Source organism: Asterias rubens, unplaced genomic scaffold (genome assembly GCF_902459465.1).
Source record: "Asterias rubens unplaced genomic scaffold, eAstRub1.3, whole genome shotgun sequence".
Taxonomy (NCBI): Eukaryota; Metazoa; Echinodermata; class Asteroidea; order Forcipulatida; family Asteriidae; genus Asterias; species Asterias rubens.
The window spans coordinates 318291-340413 of NW_022985700.1; the positions used below are offsets into that span (position 1 = coordinate 318291).

At 39.7% G+C, this 22123-nt stretch overlaps 1 protein-coding gene across 1 annotated transcript in view; it reads left to right on the forward strand.

The window, feature by feature from the left end:
* Positions 1-22123, forward strand: part of LOC117305789 (SCO-spondin-like) — a gene marked incomplete at its 3' end in the record, with an annotated part of 73017 nt that overhangs the window by 14625 nt on the left and 36269 nt on the right. Inside the window, 16 exon segments of the mRNA XM_033790664.1 lie at positions 1622-1730; positions 1986-2246; positions 2911-3130; positions 4071-4440; positions 5293-5423; positions 7404-7513; positions 8337-8383; positions 9569-9803; positions 10777-10826; positions 12202-12267; positions 13245-13505; positions 15791-16092; positions 16659-16815; positions 17220-17460; positions 19554-19603; positions 21280-21479. Of these exon segments, the coding sequence (XP_033646555.1) occupies positions 1622-1730; positions 1986-2246; positions 2911-3130; positions 4071-4440; positions 5293-5423; positions 7404-7513; positions 8337-8383; positions 9569-9803; positions 10777-10826; positions 12202-12267; positions 13245-13505; positions 15791-16092; positions 16659-16815; positions 17220-17460; positions 19554-19603; positions 21280-21479 (2810 nt within the window).

Consider the following 22123-nt stretch of genomic DNA (forward strand, 5'->3'; position numbering starts at 1 on the left):
CATAAGAGAGGTGTTCTAATGACCTATTCTGCTGGTTTTACTCCAAAGCTATGGGGTGCAAGATGTCTCAGCTGAGAAATACATCGCGATATTGCGATACTTAATCGATATCGCGATATATCGCGATATATCGATATTTCGATTAAAACCAAATCAATCCGATATCGCCCAAGCTGATTTCATCGGATACTTTATTGAATAAATGTGCAGTGACGTTGCGTGTAGCTCTGATTGGTCCGAGGTGATGATATTTGTCAGCCTCCACTTTCGATCTATTAAATTTGTTGTACATCATATTGTCGTTTTATTCACATTGCAATAATGTGTACGTGTATGTGTTCATTGACTGCGAATCTCCATGTGAAATGGATATGAGGTCAAAGGTTCATCTGGCAAGATCCTGCCAGGTGCTCTAGACTGGTATCTGGCATTATTCACAAGACTCAAATTAGGATGTCAGATGTTCAGGCTAGGCCTGTAATATACAAACCCACCTTTGTAAAACCGCTTTTTAGTGTGTATTCTTCTATGGTCACCTTGCCAGTTAGTTTAGAATTTTAGCATAGATAAGGTTAGAGGCGTCTGTCTCCTGAAAAGGTAAAAACATTACCGATGCCAGCAAGGATAGGGCTATGTAAATGTAATAGGTAACTGTTAGTTCTCTGTTGGCGTGACAGACGTATCCCCATACTTCTGTTTTGGGCACTGGCCTAGTGACCAGTCTTTTTTCTTTGTCCTTTTCTTCCACTCTGTACTTTTTAATATGTGTTCTGCGCCTTCGATAATTTTGTATGTAAGGGGCGCAATATAAATTTTAAATATTATTATTATTAATTCTGACCACACCTCAAGAAACGGGCGACTGAGGGCATGCGAACCTCATAATAGACCTTATGCAAAACACACAGTGCACATACCTGTATGTCTCCTGTACGCCATTTCGGGTGTTAAAAACGTGCACAAAAGGATGGTACACAAGTGTTTTACGCACCTCTGAACAATGCGCATCTACCATTTCTACCTTTTTGGGGTAGTCATTCCTTTTGTTTGTTCACATTTTGACAAAATGGCGGACGGGAGTAGTCATGTATGTGCGTTGGGTGTATGTGCGTTGGGTGTGTATGTTTTGCCTAGGGTCTATTGTCATAATTGTTCATGAAAATAATAATAATAATATTTGAGTTTATATAGCGCTTTTTTACTCCCGAACGGGTGTCTCAAAGCGCTTCAAATTATTACCCCTGGTCACTGGGCCTTAATTCACTCCTTAAACCATCTCAGCTCCCTGGGGAGTATACAGCCTCGTGCAACAAATGCGCTACTCGGCTAAATTAATCACAAGAACCATCTCTGCCCTCACATGTCCTCATTTACCCCTGGGTGGAGAGAAGCAATAATAGTTCAGTGTCTTTTACAGGGATAAGTCTCACGGCCAGGATTCGAACCCCCACTCAGCCGAACAGAATCAGCAGAGCTTGAATTCGTTGCTCTTAACTGCTCGGCCACGACACCCCTCGGCCACGACACCCCAAATAGCTACAGATCGGTCAAAGGTTACAGTTCACAGTTTAATAAAACAAGAAGGTTATGTAATAATAATTTACAATTTATTTAACTTCAGGCACCTTTCTGAACGGAGATGTGTGCGTTGCTAAGGAGAGCTGCCCGTGTCTTCAAGCTGGCGAATACTCCCCGTCTGGTGCTTTGATGACGGATAACTGCTTTGACTGGTGGGTTGGAAACTATAGGAAGATTTCTGAGAAGTCTGGGAACAATACTTGGATGAAATTTAAACTTTTTGATCAGCCAAGCTATGCTGAGCAAAGAGTAAAGACGAGTCTTATCTTGAGTTAGGACGAGTAACTTCGCCTAACTTGGGACTAGCCTTAAGTTTTTAATAACTCCAAAAGAGTCTGGGGACCAGTCTTACTCTTAAAAGAGAGAAAAAAAAATTGCTAAACTGAGGTTACTGTTTTGAATTTCAGCGTCTGCATAGAGGGCAAGCTTCAACAGTGTACGCGTCACTCCTGCCCACCGACCTGCACTATCCTAGGAGGGCGCTATTTCAGCACCTTCGATGGTGCTAGCTACTCCTCCGACGCTCGTTGCGAGTACGTGTTGTCGCAGAACCTGCCAAATAAAGACATCCCTGAATTTAGCATCTTCATGGTGTCTGAATGCCTCTCCGAACCACACAAGACATGTCAGTATGTGAGCGTCAAAACACCTGATGGGACTTTTTACGAGTAAGTTTGTTTTGAGTTAATCTTTGTAATTGTGTTTAATTTATGATTAAAGGCAATGGACACTATTGGTAATTACTCAAAATAATTATTACTGATTAATTAAAAATCTTACTGAGGACGAGTAATGGGGGAGAGGTTGATAGTAAAAAACATTGTGAGAAACGACTCCCTCTGAAGTAACGTAGTTTTTGAGAAAGTATGAATTTTCCACGGATTTGATTTCGAGACCTCAGATTTAGAATTTGAGGTCTCAAAATCAACAATCTTAACGCACACAACTTCGTGTGACAAGAGTGTTTTTTCTTTCATTATTATCTCGCAACTTCGACGCCCAATTGAGCTCAAATTTTCACAGGTTTGTTACTTTATGCATATGTTGAGATGCACCAAGTGAGAAGACTGGTCTTTGACAATTACCAATAGTGTCCACTGTCTTTAGTCCTACATGTATCTCAAGTTAGGATGAGTAACCCGTCCTAATTTAGGATGGGTTCAATGCGTCCTAACGTCTACGGAAACGGAACTGAACTTGTCCTAAGTCCTAAGATTAATCCTAAGTCGGGAAGAGATTGGTAAAATCGACAGCGGTGCCTACATCATGCAATTTTTAGAGCTGTTATACTCTTTGCATACAAAAAAAAATTTTTGATTTGTTTTCATCAAGGCTCAAGTTTTCCGGTACAGTCACTGTGTCCAGCAATGGAAACCAACCGGCTCAAGAGCTGAAACTCCCGTACGCCAATTTCAACGGCAACAACACAGTTACTGTCGAGAAGATATCGTCGATCTTCACTAGGTTCCAGGCGCCAATTCTTGGTATCGACATTCTGTGGGGAACCGACAATCGCATCTATGTCACTGTGCAGGAGAAGCTTGTTGGGAAGGTTGGTTTTGGTTTATTGTGTTGGAGTTTCACCAGTGTTTTGGAATTGTATGGTATCATTAGAACATCTACATGTAGAGCAGCAGGGCCCAATTTCATAGAGCTGCTAAGCACACAAATTTGCTGAGCATGAAATTTTTGCCTCGATAATAACCGAATTACCAACCAAATTTCCACGTGATTTTCAGGATAAGCAAACAACAGCTAATTACCAGTAACGAGCAGTTTTCAACAAATGGAAATTTTTGTTAATTTGTACTATTTATAAACATAATCTACTCAGCAAGTAGATACACACATGGTGTTACCGCAAACAAATGTATAGTGAGACCTCACCATGCAATGCATCAAATCCCATAGAGTGTTTACATGTACAATGTATGTAGCTCTGAGCATGCGCACATTAACGAGAGATTTACCTGGTTATCTGCTGCCACCAATAGTCTCAAAACTCCCGCATTGATGGATGCATAATGGATGCACAAGTCTGAGAGAAGCTGTGTTGTTGGCTGTGTTTAAACAACTCCTTAAAACACCTTCGAACCATCCTAATTTGCTCCTCTTTTTTGTTTATCTTTTGGTTTGTCGTTGGTCCTGTTTTCCCGTGTTGCCCTCCCTTTTTTAAGCCCGGTTCATAATTCCTGCGAATGCGAATGCGAATGCGAAGCGAATTTGATGTGAATTTGACGTCACACCCTCCTTTCGCAGCGATATTTGCAAGGGAGTAGAGCAGAGTTCAACTGCTGCGAATTGTTCGTTGCGAATTTGTGACGTCAACATTCGCTTCGCATTCGCAGGAAGTATGAACCGGGCTTTAGGTGCTCTGTTCTTTGTATACATGTAACGCCTTATAAATGCTGAAATGTATTATTATTATTATGGTTAAATTAAAGACACATTTTTAGCAGTTTTTGTTTTGTATTCCTTGTTACTTTGTCTAGATCTACGGTCTGTGCGGGTTCTACGACAGTAAATCCATCAACGATTTCCTGCTGCCGTCCCTAGGCTCAACTGCCGTAATTCATGACTTTGTTAAAGCCTGGAAATCCAACAACAAATGCACCGACAAGAAACCCGAGTTCACTTCCAGCTTCTTGGAGAACGAGGCCATTGCTTTCTGCTCCAAGATAAAAGCAGCTCCTTTCGATGCCTGTAAACGGAAAGTGGATGTCGACAAGTACCACAAGCTGTGTTTAGCGGACTACGCCAGATCGAGTAGTGGAGGAGCTGAGTGTCTGTCGTTAGCAGCATACGCGCTGGAGTGCGCTAATGCCGGTGTGCCGATAGTCTGGAGGTCAGATGAAATGTGCCGTAAGTTTCACAACTTCATTTCATTTTATTGTCGTCGAACTTCTTGGCCCAAAGGCGAAAGTTGCATTACATTGTTTACAGCATATAAACAGTAGGCTTCGAACATTTCTCTTCAAGGGAAGGTACATGTTTGTTAATTACTCAAAGCTAATACTAACTTAATAACTGACGTGGTAATGAGCATTGGAGAGCTGTTGATAGTATAAAATATTGTGGGAAACGACTCGCTCTGAAGTATTGTAGTTTTTGAGAAAGAGGTAATTTCTCACTAAAATAATAAAAGACTTGTAGCTGGAAGTCTTTTATTCCTATCTGAAAGCACACAGATCCGTCCAACAGGGGTATTTTTTCTCTCACAATTTTCTCGCAACTTCGATGACCAATTTAGGTTAAACTTTCACAGGCTTGTTATTTTAGGATACACCAAGCGAAAAGACTTGTCTTTGACATTTACCAAACGTGTACCTTCCCTTTAAGGAGCACAGCAATTTCCTTCTGGTAAGGGGCAGTTCTAGGTGGAAAATGCAAATTTGTATTTGCGCCTTGCAGAGGGCATCGCAGCAAAAACACGGGGCACCATGGCAATAGACCGATTATCACACTGCAGCCATCTTGAATTCTCCCATTGATATTAATGTTACTAAACCGAGGCTGGAAGAACAAAATAGTCTGGTTCCTAATTGCAAAATGATTATTAGCATTCACTATCATTATTCGATACAAGGAACATGACCAAGGAGGCAGTATGTTGCTGTGGGCGCCATTGGGTATTTGGAGGCCCTTACTCATTTCAAACATAAGAAGAAAATTTTTCCAATTTTGTTGATTTTGTTTTCCCGCCTTTTTTTCCAGCCATTTCTTGTCCGGAGGGAAAAGTATATCAGGAGTGTGGTTCTTTATGTAACGTTTCCTGCAGTGATTTAGGGAAGACCACTGACTGTCGTGAGCAATGTGTTCAAGGATGCCAGTGCCCCCAGGGAGAGGTCAGTATTATAGACACAAGTTAGAGGTTAAAGGTCATGACCCCTGAGTTTGTATTTGTATCCGAAAGCCTAAAGGTTTTATTGGTAGTAAGCAATTATTTTGTCTGAATGTTCCCTCTGCTACCGGCACCTCCCTCGTCGCAGTGTCGGAGCAGCCTTTTGAAATTTGGCTCTGGACGCCCAAACAGGAACAATTTGTAAACAGCAACATACTAATAATAATAGTGGCTTTTATAACACCCCTTACCAATATTCTGCCTTTTCATTGGTTTAGAGCGCGTCACATAATATGTCTTAGTTTTACTAGACGACGGCCGTGTGATAGTACATCGATTTGCCGTGTGCTAGTCTAAAGACTATCACACGGCGTGCAGTACCCAGACGTCCGTTGCGTGTACGAGGATGATAAATTAATAGTCTGTAACCATTTTGGATTACATGACGCACTACATGCAGCACAGTAAAAGTTTTCACAATCTGTATTCGCGTCGTCCGTGGATTGTAGCAATCAGGTCTGTAACTTAATAGTACAGTATTTAGAATGTTCTCGGAAAAATGAACGCTCCGGGGATCACCTCGGGAGTCATATTTTTAACCATAGCACTCGAAGCAGTCAATATTTGTATACTAGTTAGTGTGCGTTCAATTAGCTTCCCTGGGTCAACCCCTTTGTGCCCCGGTGCGTTCGAATAGCTTTGCCGTCATTCCAGGGGTTCACCAAGGTCAGCCCTATCAAGTGTCCTGCCTGTGGAACGGGTCACCTGGGGTTGGCCCCAGGTGTGTGATGTCACAACAAGAGGGTGAGTGATCAGTGGCAACCTCGTTCCCAGGGGTGATCGATCTCACCGTGCCATTTTTTCCCAGCATGCCTTGCTCGATCATAACCCCTGGAATTGGCCAATTTAAATGTGCTACATGTATATGCTAGCACATTTAAATGAATCTCAAATGAGCGTACGTATTAATTATTCAATCTTTTGTACGCGTGCACGCATTTCTTTCGTCATAAAGAATGTTTTTTTTTAAATGTGTTTGTGTCATAAAAATGCGGGGATTGATCAACATAAAAAAACCTTAAAACTACGCGCGCACGCACTTGACATCGAATGCATAACCAGTTTCCTGAGCCAATCAGCGTTGTTTCCCAGTACATGCCACCCAGGGGCTAGTGACGAAAGGTATCGATACGGCGCGCTGCCCATGGTAGCGAGGCTGGATCAGTGGCTTAGCTCTTGTCAGAGGCTCAACCGAATGAGCACCGCGGGGTCGACACAGGGAAGCTAATCAATAGCACCAATAGCACTTAGTTATGGTGACACTAAAGGCGCTTTAACATTCAGTATTTTCCTGCAAGGTATGTTTGGGGCTACGTTTGTATTATCAGATAATTTCTTTAACATAGCACCGATTGATGGTTTACAAGTTGCTTTGGCTAAATATGCAGTCAATTCAACCAGGAACACTGAGCGAACCCCTTCTCTTTTTGATAAGTGCACTGGGTTCGTTTACCTGAGTTAGACATCAAACGGGACCAATAGCTTCCTGTCCCATCCAAAGAACAAAGCATTATAGTTAAAGACAGTGGACACTATTGGTAATTGTCAAAGACCAGTCTTAATGCGAGATAATAATGCGAGATAATAATGAAAGAAAAAACACCCTTGCCACACGAAGTTGTGTGCGTTTAGATGGTTGATTTCGAGACCTAACTTGAGGGTCTCGAAAACTACATCACTTCAGAGGGAGCCGTTTCTTACAATGTTTTATACTATCAACCTCTCCCCACTACTCGTTACCAAGTGAGGTTTTATGCTGATATTTATTTTGAGTAATTACCAATAGTGTCCACTGCCTTTAAGTGTCTTGCTCAAAAAAGAGAATTACATGGAGAAAACAGATACTAGTTGCCTCTTAATTCCTGTAATGAAACTAACTTGTGCACTTACAAATACTTTACTAAACTATTTGTGCTTTTTGTAGGAGTTTGACGATCAAGCCGGTCGGTGTGTAGCTACAGCAGAATGTCCATGTGAGGCCAATGGAAAGGCATATCAATCTAATGCAAGTTGGAAGAGCAAATGTAACACATGGTAAGAAAATCCAACTCAAGTATTGGAAATTTAAAAAGACAGGTACAAAAGTAGGGTCAAGGATGTTTCGGACAAAGCGCTAGAAATAAACCAACGGTTAACAAGACTCATGTTACCCTCTGTGCTGTGCAGCCATTTAACATGCGTCTTTGTTATACCTTGGTAACAAATTGTGAAGTTTGATTGGTCGAGAACCAATCACGTGCCGTGCAGCAAATACGCAGGTACCATGGCTGCACAGCGCGGTGGGTGATGTTAACCGGTGTACATCAACTTGATCATTCCCATCGTTGGTTGATTTCCAGCGCTTAGTACGACACGGCCGCGGGTACGAGGGAACAGTGAAGAATGGTTTCTTATTTAAACAACTGTTTGTCTGTGGTTATAATGTTTGAAGATTACAACATAACTTTTAGAAGAGGAATAATCATGTTGCCAAGGTATAACAAAACAGTTGTTGCACGCTGTGATTTGGGGTTCGTGGGTTTTGTACACCCTTGTGTGAAAATGGCACCCTCGGCTTTGCCACGGATTCCATTTTCCCCCTCGGGTGTACAAATGCCATGAACCCCGTCACAGCGTGCAACAATTGTATATTGTATCACCTAACGTTATTGGTTTTTGACCACTAAAACTTTACAATTTGTTACCAAGGTATAACACGAAACATTGACTAGTGGTTGACAAATGGTCACTGCTCAAACTTGGCCCTAGCTTTCCAGTTTTTAGGTTTATTGGGTCTTTAATAAATTTTCAACGTTTTTTATGACACGGCTACATGAAGATTAACTTGTTTTGTTTAATTTATTCAATTTTATTTCAGCACGTGTACGAACGGCGTGGTGAAATGTTCCGATACAATATGTACAGGTACAAATCATTTATATTTCTAATAGGAGACTTTTCAACACTAGGTGGCAGCAGACATACCGGGTAAATTTCCATTGTTTACGTAGTTCTGAACATGCGCATAATTCTGAGAACAATGGATTTACCCGGTAAGTCTGCTGCCCTCTATCGTCCCAGAAAGTCTCCCATTGGAGACTTGTCGCTTGACACAGAAAACCTAAACCTGATTAAAAATAACAGTATCTCTTACCAAAACAATGGGGCCCACCGCATTTTAACCCTTTTTAGATTCAAATTTTGGAGTATAAAAATTTGTTTACCACAAACACATTATATTAGGAATTGTTTCTTTAATACTTTAAACTGTCAACAGCTGCTGTAGGAATCCAACCGAAAGTTGTTATTGTCATTTATTTGAATAGGAATTACCAAACATATACCTTCCCTTTAAAGAGTTTGGTTACTTTTTGTACGATACGTCCACAGATTTACATCAAACGCATAGAGTTGAACTATAATGATGGTAAAATGCTTCCCTTAAAATATTACTTGCTGAGGTGCTGTAGTTTTTGAGAAGTTTTGAAAATAATTGTTGTCTAGATTTTTGTCCATAGCAACAAGGAGTGTGATATAAACTTATATCACAAAGCGTACAAAGCATTTGCGTCAAATGCTGATCGCCCCATGCAATGCTTGAAGTTTGCTTGAAGATAAACTCCTTATCACACTCTGCTCATGCAATACAACAAATATAGCGCTTCTGCGTCTCAAATCCTTCGGCTGCGTGGGATATGGGACGCCGAACCGCTATATTTTTCTGTATTCTCGCGTTTGTGTGATAGCTTATAGACGATGTGGCCTGTGACGTCACATGTTTACAAAATAGCCACCAAGGCTGGACTTCCTGCAGGCACGATTTGTACACAGCCTAATGGAAGAAAACATAAAATCTTATATTTTATGGAGATTGCACTGTCCATTTATTTAACAACTTTTGATATGATGAAAGGGGGCACGTCTCAAAACTTGTCCAGCTTTTACTTTCATGGATTTATGTGGAAATTATGAGACAAAATGTAAACTTTCCCATAGGACCAGTGCAGTACATGTATCTTGCCTGCCAGACTAGCCAAAGAATGTACAAGGTCACACTTTTTGTAAACGAGATTGTTGATTATCATTTCTTCTTTTTATTTGATTGTCTAGCCTCGGGTGAGGAGTGTCCGAGCGGGCAGGAATATATCGATTGCGTTGAGTGTGAGCGGGAGTGCAGTAATCTTCACTTGTCATGCCGTCAGGGAGAGTGTTCGCCCGGCTGTGGATGCCCAGAAGGCACGGTCAGACAGGAGGGAATCTGCATACCCCAAGAACAATGCCCATGTTACTATAACGGAAAAAGTTACAACACATACGAGTCGCTCAAGAAAGACTGCAACCAGTGGTAAAATTAATATTTGTAGTCTTCCTCTTCTTAAACGGCTACATGAGCGGAATGTTTTCAACGCAAGTGGTATTTTAGCTTGTTTATAATGCACTTGTTCACCAATTTAATGTAATTTTGATATGTGTACACTTCTGAATTTTTTCGTAATTGTCAATTAAAAAATCCGGCCCAAACCTAAAGGTTTTGAAAAACTAAAAACACTTCTCCTGTTGGCGGCGCTCGTCTAAGGACAATGCCGCTGACGTCATCTCTGGGACTTTGCTTTGTTATTCCTCCACACTGCAACAAAGCGGCTTTACAAATTGGAGCTCCCAACTATGACATTTTGAGAGTGATTACGTAACAGGGCTTTTCGGAAATCTCTCAGAAAAGCCCTGGATAAAGGCATTCAAAACTTTTTTTTTTTTTCACAATTAAAATCTGTTTATAATCATACATGTATGACTAGATTTTCTTATGCATTGAAAACATTGTAAGTGAAATTCAGCAAGTTAGCAACTTGACATTTTGTTTGAAACGGTTTGTAAACAAATTGTTGTAAGTAATTAACGGTACGGTCACAAATCACGAATGTTCCCTAAAGGAGCATAGCCGGAGAACACTCTTACCTGCAGAATAAGCTTAGGGTGAGTCATCGACGTACAGTCAACTTCAATTTGGAAGCCCCATTGAAAACACACACTGACACTTGACACACCCCAGGGCATTTGGTACATACACTCCCATCTTAGATGTTAGCCATTGATTATTACTAGGCATTCAATCTTCAAGTCAATGGCTTTGTCGATTGATACCATGTCAGAAGAACTTGTGAGCAGCCAGTTTTGCGCGAAATTTTTCGCAATTTGTCACTGGACGGTCGAGGACTGAAAAACCATGTGTTGCCACATGGAATCTGGCATACTGCTGCACAGGGTTAAGATCTACGCCTAATGTTTTTGCTTTGTTGTGTTTTTTTTTTTTCTTTCAGTATTTGTCTTCCAGGTGGAACCTTCTATTGCGAAGACAAAATTTGTCCAGGTGAAGATTTGCTTTTTTGTAGTTTCTTTTTATTACCCTACACCGTGTAAAGCTTGAAACAATACTTGCTTTTTATTGGTGAACATTGAACAAGCCATTTGTTGGCGATGTCACACTGCCAGAGTTTGCACAAACAAAAATAATTTGTTTTAAAGACAGTGGACACTATTGGTAATTGTCAAAGACTAGTCTTCTCACTTGGTGTATCTCAACATATACATAAAATAACAAACCTGTGAAAATTTGAGCTCAATCGGTCGTCGAAGTTGCGAGATAATAATGAAAGAAAAAACACCCTTGTCACACAAAGTTGTGTGCTTTAAGATGGTTGATTTCGAGACCTCCAGTTCTAAACTTGAGGTTTCGAAATCAAATTCGTGGAAAAATACTTCTTTCTCGAAAACTATGGCACTTTAGAGGGAGCCGTTTCTCACAATGTTTTATACATGTACCATCAACCTCTCCCATTACTCGTTACAAAGTAAGGTTTTATGCTAATTATTATTTTTAGTAATTACCAATAGTGTCCACTGCCTTTAATAATTAAAGACACCTTTGGTTATTGTCAAGAGTCCAGTACTCTCACTTGGTGTATCCCAACATATGCAAACAACAACAAATCTGTAAAAATTTGGACTCGAAAGGTCATCGAAGTTGCAAGAGAATAATGAAAGAAAAAAAACGCCTTTGTTGCATAAATTTGTGTGCTTTCAGATGCCTAATAAATGGCTTCAGGTCGGAAGTCTTATTTAGTCATTAAGTTTAATGACCCTAGTAATTAAATGTTAACACACCAACTTGTGAAAAAGATGTGTAGTTCCCGTTTTACTGTGGTGAAAAGCAGACATTTTTAAATTGAACTTTTATGTAATAACCATTTTGGGGGTCAAACTCACTTGTTAAAGTCTATATAATTTTGTTTGGTTTTCTTTATCTTTTTTGACTTTGTACAGCGCATTGGGACTCAGTGTGTATTGCGCTTTATAAGAACGATTTATTATTATCATTATTGTCAATAGATGGGTTGCAGTACGCGTCATGGCCCGCCATCTTTGATGTATTACCAATGGAAAAGTAGTAGCTATTCATGCCTTCACAATTCATCAAATATGGCGGCCGATGACGCCTATCACAATCCATCTATTCCTTTGTGTAGATTTCAAAAACTTGGTCTCCAGAAAACGAATGGAGATCAATAATATTTGACTCTAGATAACGGACAAAAAGAAAGTCCGTATTGGAGGACATTAGTCACTACCAATCCATAAGATTATGGAATAAGGATTTCAGATTATCATAAGTGTTTACGAAAGAAAACTCAAGAACAATTTTGTCTATTTTATTTTGACTGTGGAATGTTCTGCTAATTTTTCAGCAACCTGTCGAGGATATGGTGATCCGCATTATCTTACCTACGATGGACGCAAATATGAGTTCCAGGGTAATGTACACATGTAGCATACTTCTTCTATAAAACCCCTAAACCCAAGTTCTGTTAAGGAAAATGGACAAGAAAGTTCAGATTTGGGATAGAATGTACGAGCCTTATTTCTACGAATCTACATGAATCTGTTCTCTGACTTAAAGTCACCTGGAAGTGGTATTTTTTCAAAATTAAGCTTTTGTCACTCATATATGTGTTTTGATGAGTGGAATGTGAATAAACAGTTAGCTAAGGTTTTAAAAAATCAGTTCTTATGTTATTTACAAGTTTAAGAGTAGACCCGACCCGCGAGGGCGCTGTTCGTGACGTCAATCGAGGCAGACTTTGCCTGTAATGCGTAGAGTAAACACAATTGCAAAGTACATGTACGGACCAAATCGTGAGTTTGTACGTTTAACAAAAAAATGTTTTTGTTTTTTTCTGGCAATGCCGACCGGGTGTATTGCTGCTGAACGCAGAAAAACACTTTTTGAAATGTACCAACTCACGACTTGGACGTACATGTACTTTGCACGTGTGTTTACTATACGCATCGAGGCAAAGTCTGCCTCGATTGACGTCACAAAAGGGGTAGGCGGAGTCAGCCCCCAAACAACTTTATATATTTTTTAAACATGACAAACAATTACTAAAAAGATTGTTTTATTGTTCGTAAGCATATACTCTTATGTTTGAAAGAAAAAAAATCTATTTCCAGGTGACTTTAAACTATTTCCCGTATTGATAATGTAACAGTATCAAGGAATTGGATTTCTTAAAAATAACACTTCTTAGTCTATCCCATTTCGTGTACTTTGTCAAATGACGGAATTTGTCACATGATATAAATATTTTGCAAAATAGGCATTAAGATAGGCATACTTTATTGAGTACAATGTCAGTTTGCTCAGTTATCTTTCATATTTTGCATAAACAAATAATAGTAGTTATTATATGAATGCACTTTATTATTATTATTACTATTGTTATTACAGGAGACTGTAAGTACGTGTTAACGTCGGACGATTGCGGGGAGCCAGGCTACACGAGCGTCTTCAGTGTATACGTAGAAAACGTCCCCTGTGGAACGGGTCAAGTGACTTGCACCAAGGCAGTTTCCATCCAGATTCTTGACGTGAACATTTATCTCGTACGTGGAGCGGATCCAGCTATTACCCCACGTCCTCCAAAACAGACTAAAGCAGCCTATCGCATCATCAAGTCTGGAATTTTCCTCGTCATCAACACCAGACATGGTAAAGTATTTTCTTGTCAATTCATTAGTAATTTAAATCAGCGCAAATCAGAACTTTCATCATGTGAATCATAAGCTGTGATTTATCCCCCAGTGGCAATGATACTTTAATAATAATAATAATAATAATATGAACACTTATAGTGCGCCGGTATCCACCACAAGTGATGCTCATGGCGCAAGGAAGAAACACAAAATTAATAAAAAGGCAGCTGTGAAAAAGTGGGTTTTGAGGGCCTCTTTGAACTTATGAACAGAGGACATGTTAGGGATATTAAGAGGCAGATTATTCCAAAGTAAAGGACCAGCCTGTGGATGATCTAAGACATCTGGAAGGATTGTAACGGGTAATTAATTGACAATTATACTGAGGAGCAGAACCATGTAAAGAATGAAAAACAAGCAGAAGTAATTTGTATTGAATGCGATATTGAACAGGGAGCCAGTGAAGAGCATTCAAAACCGGAGTGATATGGGTTAGGCCTGGGTGAATTATTTGAATATCCGGTTAATGGCGAATAGGTTTTCCTATCCGTAACCGCGAATCTTTTTTCTAACCGGATATCCGCATAGGGCGCGAATACCTATTTAAACCGGATATTCTTTAATATCCGAATATCCGCGGACATCGGGCGACAACTCATAGGAATGTTTTGTCTGAATCCTTATGAAACTTCTAATAAGACAGCATAAAACAGCATAAACTAAGTATTTAACTATGCTCACCTCTGTGAAGAGTTAAAACAATGACACTTCTGACGTAATTTGTTAAAAGATTACGAAAGTTTTCCTTCACGTAGAGTCAATCAAGATCAAAAGAAAAAGCAAATCGCCATCTTTAAGTTAGATATGGTTATTTTTATGAATGAACCAAGTGACACTGTCTAAAACTAATATAAATCCGCCATAAGATCTCATTCACAAATGAACAGCGCCCTCTAGCGGCAAAAAATATTTTAATTTTTTTAAATATTTTTAATAGTGCCTCTAAAAAAACTTTTCAAACATCCGGTTAATTTCGGATAGTTGGGCAGCGGTATCCGAATATCAAAATGTCACTATTCGCCCAGCACTAATATGGGTTCTCCTGGAGGACAAAGTGACCAGCCGAGCTGCAGTGTTTTGCAGTCGTTGCAAATGAGAGATTTGATTCTGTTGTAAAAGACAGAAGAGAGAATTACAATAATCAAACCGGGAAGAAATCAGAGCATGAACAATCTTTAACAACCGCCCATTATACTCCCCTGGAAGTATTGTCAGGGAGATGGCTCAGTGAGCTATTAATCCTAACCACTTCAATAACTCTCCAGACCAGGCAGAGTGTAAGGAGCGAAATAGCTTAGAGATATATTATATTGACAAGAGCGCGAACACCCCGTTACACACGCACTAAGGTTTTGAAGCCCTGTGGGCGCATCCATGATGTTTATGTACAAACCAATACAAAAGTTTGAAATTTTGTACGGCAAGTGAATGGCTATTTGCAAGATAGTGTGTTTGTTCTTTTCTGTGTGTCATTGAACCAAAGAATGCAGCAAATGTGAACGCACAATCTGCTGATGAGCATGCAAACTGCGAGCGTTATCTGCGTCAAGTTTTTTTAGTACATCAATCAAGTCGAGCTTGCGGTTTTCGTAGTGCGGATGTATGCAAATGGGCAGTCGTAGACGAAAGCGAACACGCCAAATGTAACCAAATCGCGGCAGTTTGTGTTCTTTAAAATTTAAATCGTTCCGTAGTCACGCAACACATCAAACATGTCTGCGCCCAGGGTGGCTTCAAAACGCAGAGCAAGTTAGCGCTCTAGTCAATAAAATATAGCTCTATGTGAAATAGATACAAAAGTGGGCAGTGAATACTAGGTGGGCAGACTTGAAACCAGATGGCCTGGGGCCAATTTCATAGAGCTGCTAAGCACAAAAATTTGCTCAGCATGACATTTTTTGCCTTGATAAAAACAGGATTACCAACCAAATTTCCACGTGATTTTCAGGATAAGCAAACAACAGCTGAATACATGTAACAAGCAATATGCAACAAATGGAAATTTGGTTTGTAATCCTGCTTTTACCACTGGAAGAAATTTCATGCTAAGCAAATTTTTGTGCTAAGCAGCTCTATGAAATTGGGCCCTGTATGGAGCTTTGTTCCAGGGTGAATGTTTTTGTCAAAATTACTTTACCGACAAAAATGAAAACGTTGCAAATCAGAACTCATCGCTCGGCGCACCTGACAATTCTTTCATCAAAGAATGAGATTTTAACATAGTTTTCTTATTGCACCCAGGCGTAACTGCGTTGTGGGATCACGGCACATCCATCTACATAACCTTAGACGGGAGATTCGCAGGGAAAGTTTGCGGCCTGTGCGGTGACTTTGATGGTAACGCCGATGATGATTTCAGAACCAGATCAGGAGAGGTAGAAGCAACCGCTATTCTGTTCGGTCACAGCTGGAGAGTGGACGGTAGCTGTGAGATGCCACCTGATCCAGTCCATCCGTGCGATGTGGCTCCTGATCGACGTGATTGGGCCCAGTTTGCTTGTGGAATCATCAAGAAAGCTATCTTCGAACCCTGTCACCATGTGGTAGGTGTATGTCCTCAGAGTCAAGGATTACAGAAAATGGAGTGACCCCAGTTTTTTCACAAAGAGTTAGTTTTATCTCAAGTTAGGACAACATACTCGTCCTAATTTAGAACGATCCTTAAGTTTTTATTATCTCCTAACTCTTTCTGAAATTGGCCTATTTTTAAATATTTTAAAGTTATATCAACACTCTTCTTTGTTGTTACCGTAAGCGCGAGTGGAATCAGACGCGCTATATTTTTCTGTACTCCATGAGCGCGATTGTGATCTTCAATTTATCTTCCAGCTTCATTAAGTCAATGAGGTTAGGTTAGGTTTTTTTTGTTTTTGTTTTTTTTTTTTTTTGGGGGGGGGGAGGGTTTGCACGCACAGATTAGAACGTAACTTTTGCACTGACCATATGCGGAGCGTGACGCATCGACACACACAGAACGCAGAGTGCAATATAGAAACTGAGAGTAGGTTATCGTCTGATAATCACACTCTGGTTCGAGCATCTGATTCGAGGATGAGCGCATGCTGAAGGTAAACAGCTAAAATGTTGACTAATTTTTCTGTCAATTTAGGTGGATCCTCAAGATTACTACGATAACTGTGTCTTCGATACTTGTGGATGTGATCGAGGCGGTGATTGTGAGTGTCTGTGTACGGCAATCAGTAACTACGCTGCACTCTGTAACAGCATGAATGTGCCAATACCGTGGAGATTCGATGGAAACTGCGGTAAGTTTAACAGTGATAGAAATTTAAAGGCAGTGGACACTATTGGTAATTACTCAAAATAATTATTAGCATAAAACCTTCATTGGTAACGAGTAATGGGGCGAGGTTGAGAGTATAAAACATTGTTCGAAACGACTCCCTGCCAAGTGACAATGTGATTTTCCACGAATTTGATTTCAAGAACTCGCAGATTTAGATTTTGAGGTCTCGAAATCAAGCATCTGAAAGCACACAACTTCATCTGACAAGTTTTTTTTTCCTTGATTGTATCTCGCATGTAAAGTTCTTTTCACAGTGATACAATTTGATACAATACAGAACCATTATTAAAATTATTATTATTATTATCATGCAACACCATTATTATTATTATTATTATTATTATTATTAATATATTTCTAAAGGTCTGCAGTGTGAGAAGGGTATGGAGTACCAAGCCTGCGGGGAAGTTTGTCACGGAGAGTGTTACGATTCTCCAGAAGTTGCCGCTGTTGGTTGTGAAGTGACTTGTGTGGAGGGTTGCCACTGCCCGCCAGGTTTCAAGCTTTATCATGGAGAATGCGTGGATATGGTCGAATGCGTGTGTTTGTATAACGATGAAGAAGTACAGGCTGGGTTTATCGTCATTGAGAACTGTCAAACTTGGTGAGTAGAAAAAAACAACTTAGGAATATCGCTGGCTCAGTGCTATATGTGACCGGCTCTGCAAAAATGGTTATTAAGGGACAAAATAAGTAAATTGAGTTACATACACAGCTAAATTGGTGTTATTATAAGCTTTATTTTGGTGAAGGTTTGAACCCTTTGGCATTTTGCGTTCTGGAAATATACTGATATTTGCGTATTCATATTTTACAATTTAATGAAAGTGCCTTCAGAGAAACAGCTCCTTAAACCTAGCAAAATTTAAGGGAAGTTGCCTAAAATTTATACAAAAACCTTTGTTTTTTTCAACTAAGAAAAATGTTATTTCTGTGAATAAAATATGGAAGTATTAATGCAATAGAAGCCAATAAATCAAGAAAGACAAAATCATGTTGTGAAAATATTTTCAGTATCTCAACATTGAACGCCTCTTTAAATGTAATTAGCATATCGTCCCTTAATACCCTTGTTTTGCAGAGCGGGTCACATATGGTTGTTAATGTTTGGTAATTACTCAAAACAAATATTAACTTAAAAACTGACTTGCTAACGAGCATCGGAGAGCTGTTGATAGTATAAGACATCGTGGGAAACGACTCCCTCTGAAGTAACGTAGTTTTTGAGAAAGAGGTAATTTTCCACTAAAATAATGAAAGACTTCTATCTGAAAGTACACAAGTCCGTCCAACAAGGGTGGTTTTTCTTTCATCATTTTCTCGCAATTTCGATGACCAATTGAGCCCAAATTTTCACAGGCTTGTTATTTTATGCTTACGATGGGATATACCATGTGGGTACACTGGTCCTTTACAATTACCAAATTGGTACAGTGCCTTTAAAGGCAGTGGACACTATTGGTAACTACTCAATTTAATTGTTAGCATACAAACTTACTTGGTAACAAGCAATTATGGAGAGCTGTTGATAGTATGAAACATTGTGAGAAACTGCCCCGTCTAAAGCAATGTAGTTTTTGAGAAAGCAGTAATTTCTCACTCAAATGTTAAAAGGCTTCAGGCCTGAAGTCTTTAATTAGGCATTTGAAAGCACACACATTTGTGTAACAAGGGTGTTTTTCTTTCATTATTCTCTTGCAATTGTTAATGACCGATTGAGCCCTAACTTACACAGGTTTGAAATGGATACACCAGTGAGAAGACTGGTCTTTGACAGTTACCAACTATTTCTTGACCTTTAACTGAAAATTTTTTCTAATTTTGAGAAGAAAAAAATCCATGTTGAATGTTTTTCTTAGAAAATGAATGTTACTTTTTACCAAATAGTTCTTTGAAAACCACTCCTTAAAGAAGGCTTTAATTTTGTTGTGCTTATAGCTACTGTTAAGTGCTTAAGCAGCTCTATGAAATTGGTCCCAGGGGCACATGTACGTTTCCCTCCATCCTACAATCTAGACTGTTTTTAAAGGCAGTGGACACTATTGGTAATTACTACAAACAATTATCATCCTAAAACCTTTCTTGATTACTAGTAATGGAGAGAGGTTGATAGTATAAAACATTGTGAGAAACAGTTCTCTCTGAAGTGACTACTTTTCGAGAAAGAAGTAATTTTTCCACGAATTTGATTTGGAAACCTCAAGTTTAAAATTTGAGGCCTTGAAATCAAGCATCAGAAAGCACACAACTTCGTGTGACAAGGGTGTTTTTTCTTTCATTATTGACCGATTGAGCTCAAATGTTCACAGGTTTGTTGTTCTATGCATACATATGTTGAGATACACCAACTGTGAAGACTAGTCTTTGACAAAAACTAGTAGTGTCCACTGTCATTAAGAGGATTATCAATTCCTACCTTCAGCTCCCATGAGTTATTTTCATCCTAAACATTTTTCTCTTGTAGACCCTTACCAAGAGTGGATTTTAGGGTTTTTTCGGAGCAAACTTGAAGAAAGATTATTTAAAAAAAAAAAAAATCAAGTACATAGTTTAACACTGCATTCAGTTACACAATGACATAAATATGGTAAAGTAGCCTAACCCCAAACAAAGACAAATAAATTGATAAATAAAATAAAACTTCTGCGAATAATGACACAAGATCTAACACTTCTGCTTTTGTTCTTTTGTTTAAAGTACATGTGTGAATGGCTCAATGATCTGCCAGGGACCCACTTGTACAACACGTAAGTACACTAAGCCATATTTGGCTGCGTGTTAGATTTTAATATTGTCTAGCACATTGACGTGCTTGATCAGAAGTTACCAGTTCAATTTGAATTCCTCCGACAGTTGGTATGTCACATGATTAGGGGCAAGCTTTTGCTTAGTTATTATAGACGGTGAACCCCCCCTCCCCCCCCCAAATCTGAATGGATGTGTATGGCACAATGGCACCAGGATTTGCTCATCCTGGAGGTTGCTATACAAAAGCTTGCCCTGCACCATTTGACATAGCAACTGTCTCGTCTCTATAGTCTGAAGAATTCATATGTAAGGGGTACATTGTGACTAAGCCCTGGCCCTGACTTCTTGGCCCTGGTTTGAATCCTGCCGGGAGCACTATGTGGATATGTTTTTTAAAGGGCATAAGCCTGTTTGAGGTACATGTATGGTGGGCGTGATAGGAGTGCACTGTTTGGTTTGGTTGTATTCAGACAAATTTACCCTAACCTTGTAGCGTTGTAGTAATGTGTCCGCCATCTCAAATTGTAAAGTTTTACTGGAGCATTTCAATGGCACCAAGGCAACGACCAGGGCCCAATTTCTTAGAGCTGCTAAGCACAAAAATTTGCTGAGCATGAAATTTCTTCCTTGATAACGACAGGATTACCCCAAAAAAAATTTTTTTGTTGCATATTGCTTGTTACTGGTATTCAGCTGATGAATTGGTAATCCTGTTTTTATCGAGGCAGAAATTTCACGCTAAGCATATTTTGGTGCTTAGCAGCTCTATGAAATTGGGCCCAGGGGGCATCGAGGCAATCGCCTATGTCGCCTATTAGGCCTGGTGTTTTCAGTCTCTACCTGGCCCTGTGTATGGCTCTGCTTACAATCGGCAAAGAGATGGCGCTTACAGAAGCAAGGAATTCAGTGCTAATGTCAAGCATATTGTACAGGCTAGCAGGGAATTTTTGCTTGTGGGTGTGTGTGAAATCCACATGATTATGCATTCTTTACTTACACAGCTAGCGCAAAAATTCAGCGCTTGCCCATTAAAGGCAGTGGACACTATTGGTAATTACTCCAAATAATTTTTAACAAAAAACCTTTCTTGGTGACGAGTAATGGGGAGAGGTTGATGGTACATGTATAAAACATGAGAAACGGCTCCCTCTGGAGGGCCACAGTTTTCGAGAAAGAAGTAATTTCCCATGAATTTGATTTTGAGACCTCAGTTTTAGAACTTGAGGTCTCAAAATCAACCATCTTACATGTACATTGTAAATGCACACAACTTCGTGTGACATGGGTGTTTTTTTCTTTCATTATTATCTCGCAAGTTCAAAGATCAATTGAGCTCAAATTTTCACAGGTTTGTTATTTTATGCATATGTTGAGATACACCAACTGTGAAGGCTAGTCTTTGACAATTACCAATAGTGTCCACTGCCTTTAAAAGGAGTAGGAATGGCGTGCTTGTCTCCTTGCGGTTCCGTCGCGTTTGTGCAAGCAGCATCACCAGTGCGCCCTCTAGTTCTTATATATACATGTAACTCTATGGCCCACATACATGTACATGTACCATGCAGGAAAATACTGAATGTTGAAGTGCCTTGAGCGTCACTCAGTGACAGAAATGCACGCTATAAAAGAAGCCACTATTATTATTATTATCATTAATACTTTTTTTTTTTAACAGCTGGTTCTACAACAGCCGGTGGTACTGCAACAACCCCATTGTTTGTCACAACCCCGTGCACATGCCCTCCTGGTGACTTCACATGCTACGACTGCTCGAGATGCGTTTCATCAGAAGGGGTTTGCGACGGAAACAACGATTGCGACGACATGTCGGATGAAGAAAACTGTGAATGTTACTACGGGGATGAAGTTTACCCTGTAAGAAACCCGTTTCCTTTTTTATTTTATTTTTGTTTTGGGTTGGGTGCCATGGGAAAGGACATCTTTTTCAATTAACCATAGGGACTTGCTAGCAACTGGCCCTTGAATGCTCTTCACATACTGTGCCCTTTATAAATATATTATAATGATAAACTACAGCATTTATAAAAAACTACACTGGCTCCCTATCTCTCAACGAATCATCTTCAAGCTGATGCTCATTGTCCACAAAGCTCTTAATGGCAAGGCTCCCCACTATATTTCTGAATTGCTTCAAGTTTACACTCCATCAAGGAATCTTCAAACAAGTTCCATGCTTCTCCTCATTGAACCCAAGTCTTGACACTCATGGGGTGACAGGTCTTTTTTTTTCAGCCGCGCCACGCATCTGGAACTCTCTACCACTTAATCTTCTATCTTGTCTTTGTACCGCAAAATTCAAGTCTCTTCTCAAAACTTATCTTATGTCACAGGTTTTCAAGGATTAATTTTATGTTTGGTTTTGGTTTTGCTTTTGGGTTTTACTGCGCCTTGAACACCCAGCAGGGTGGATATGTTAAGTCGGGCTGGTGAAGAAAATCAGCCGTTACTTTTTCCATAATATAACAAAATCCTGCTACTATCATAATCTTCAAACTATG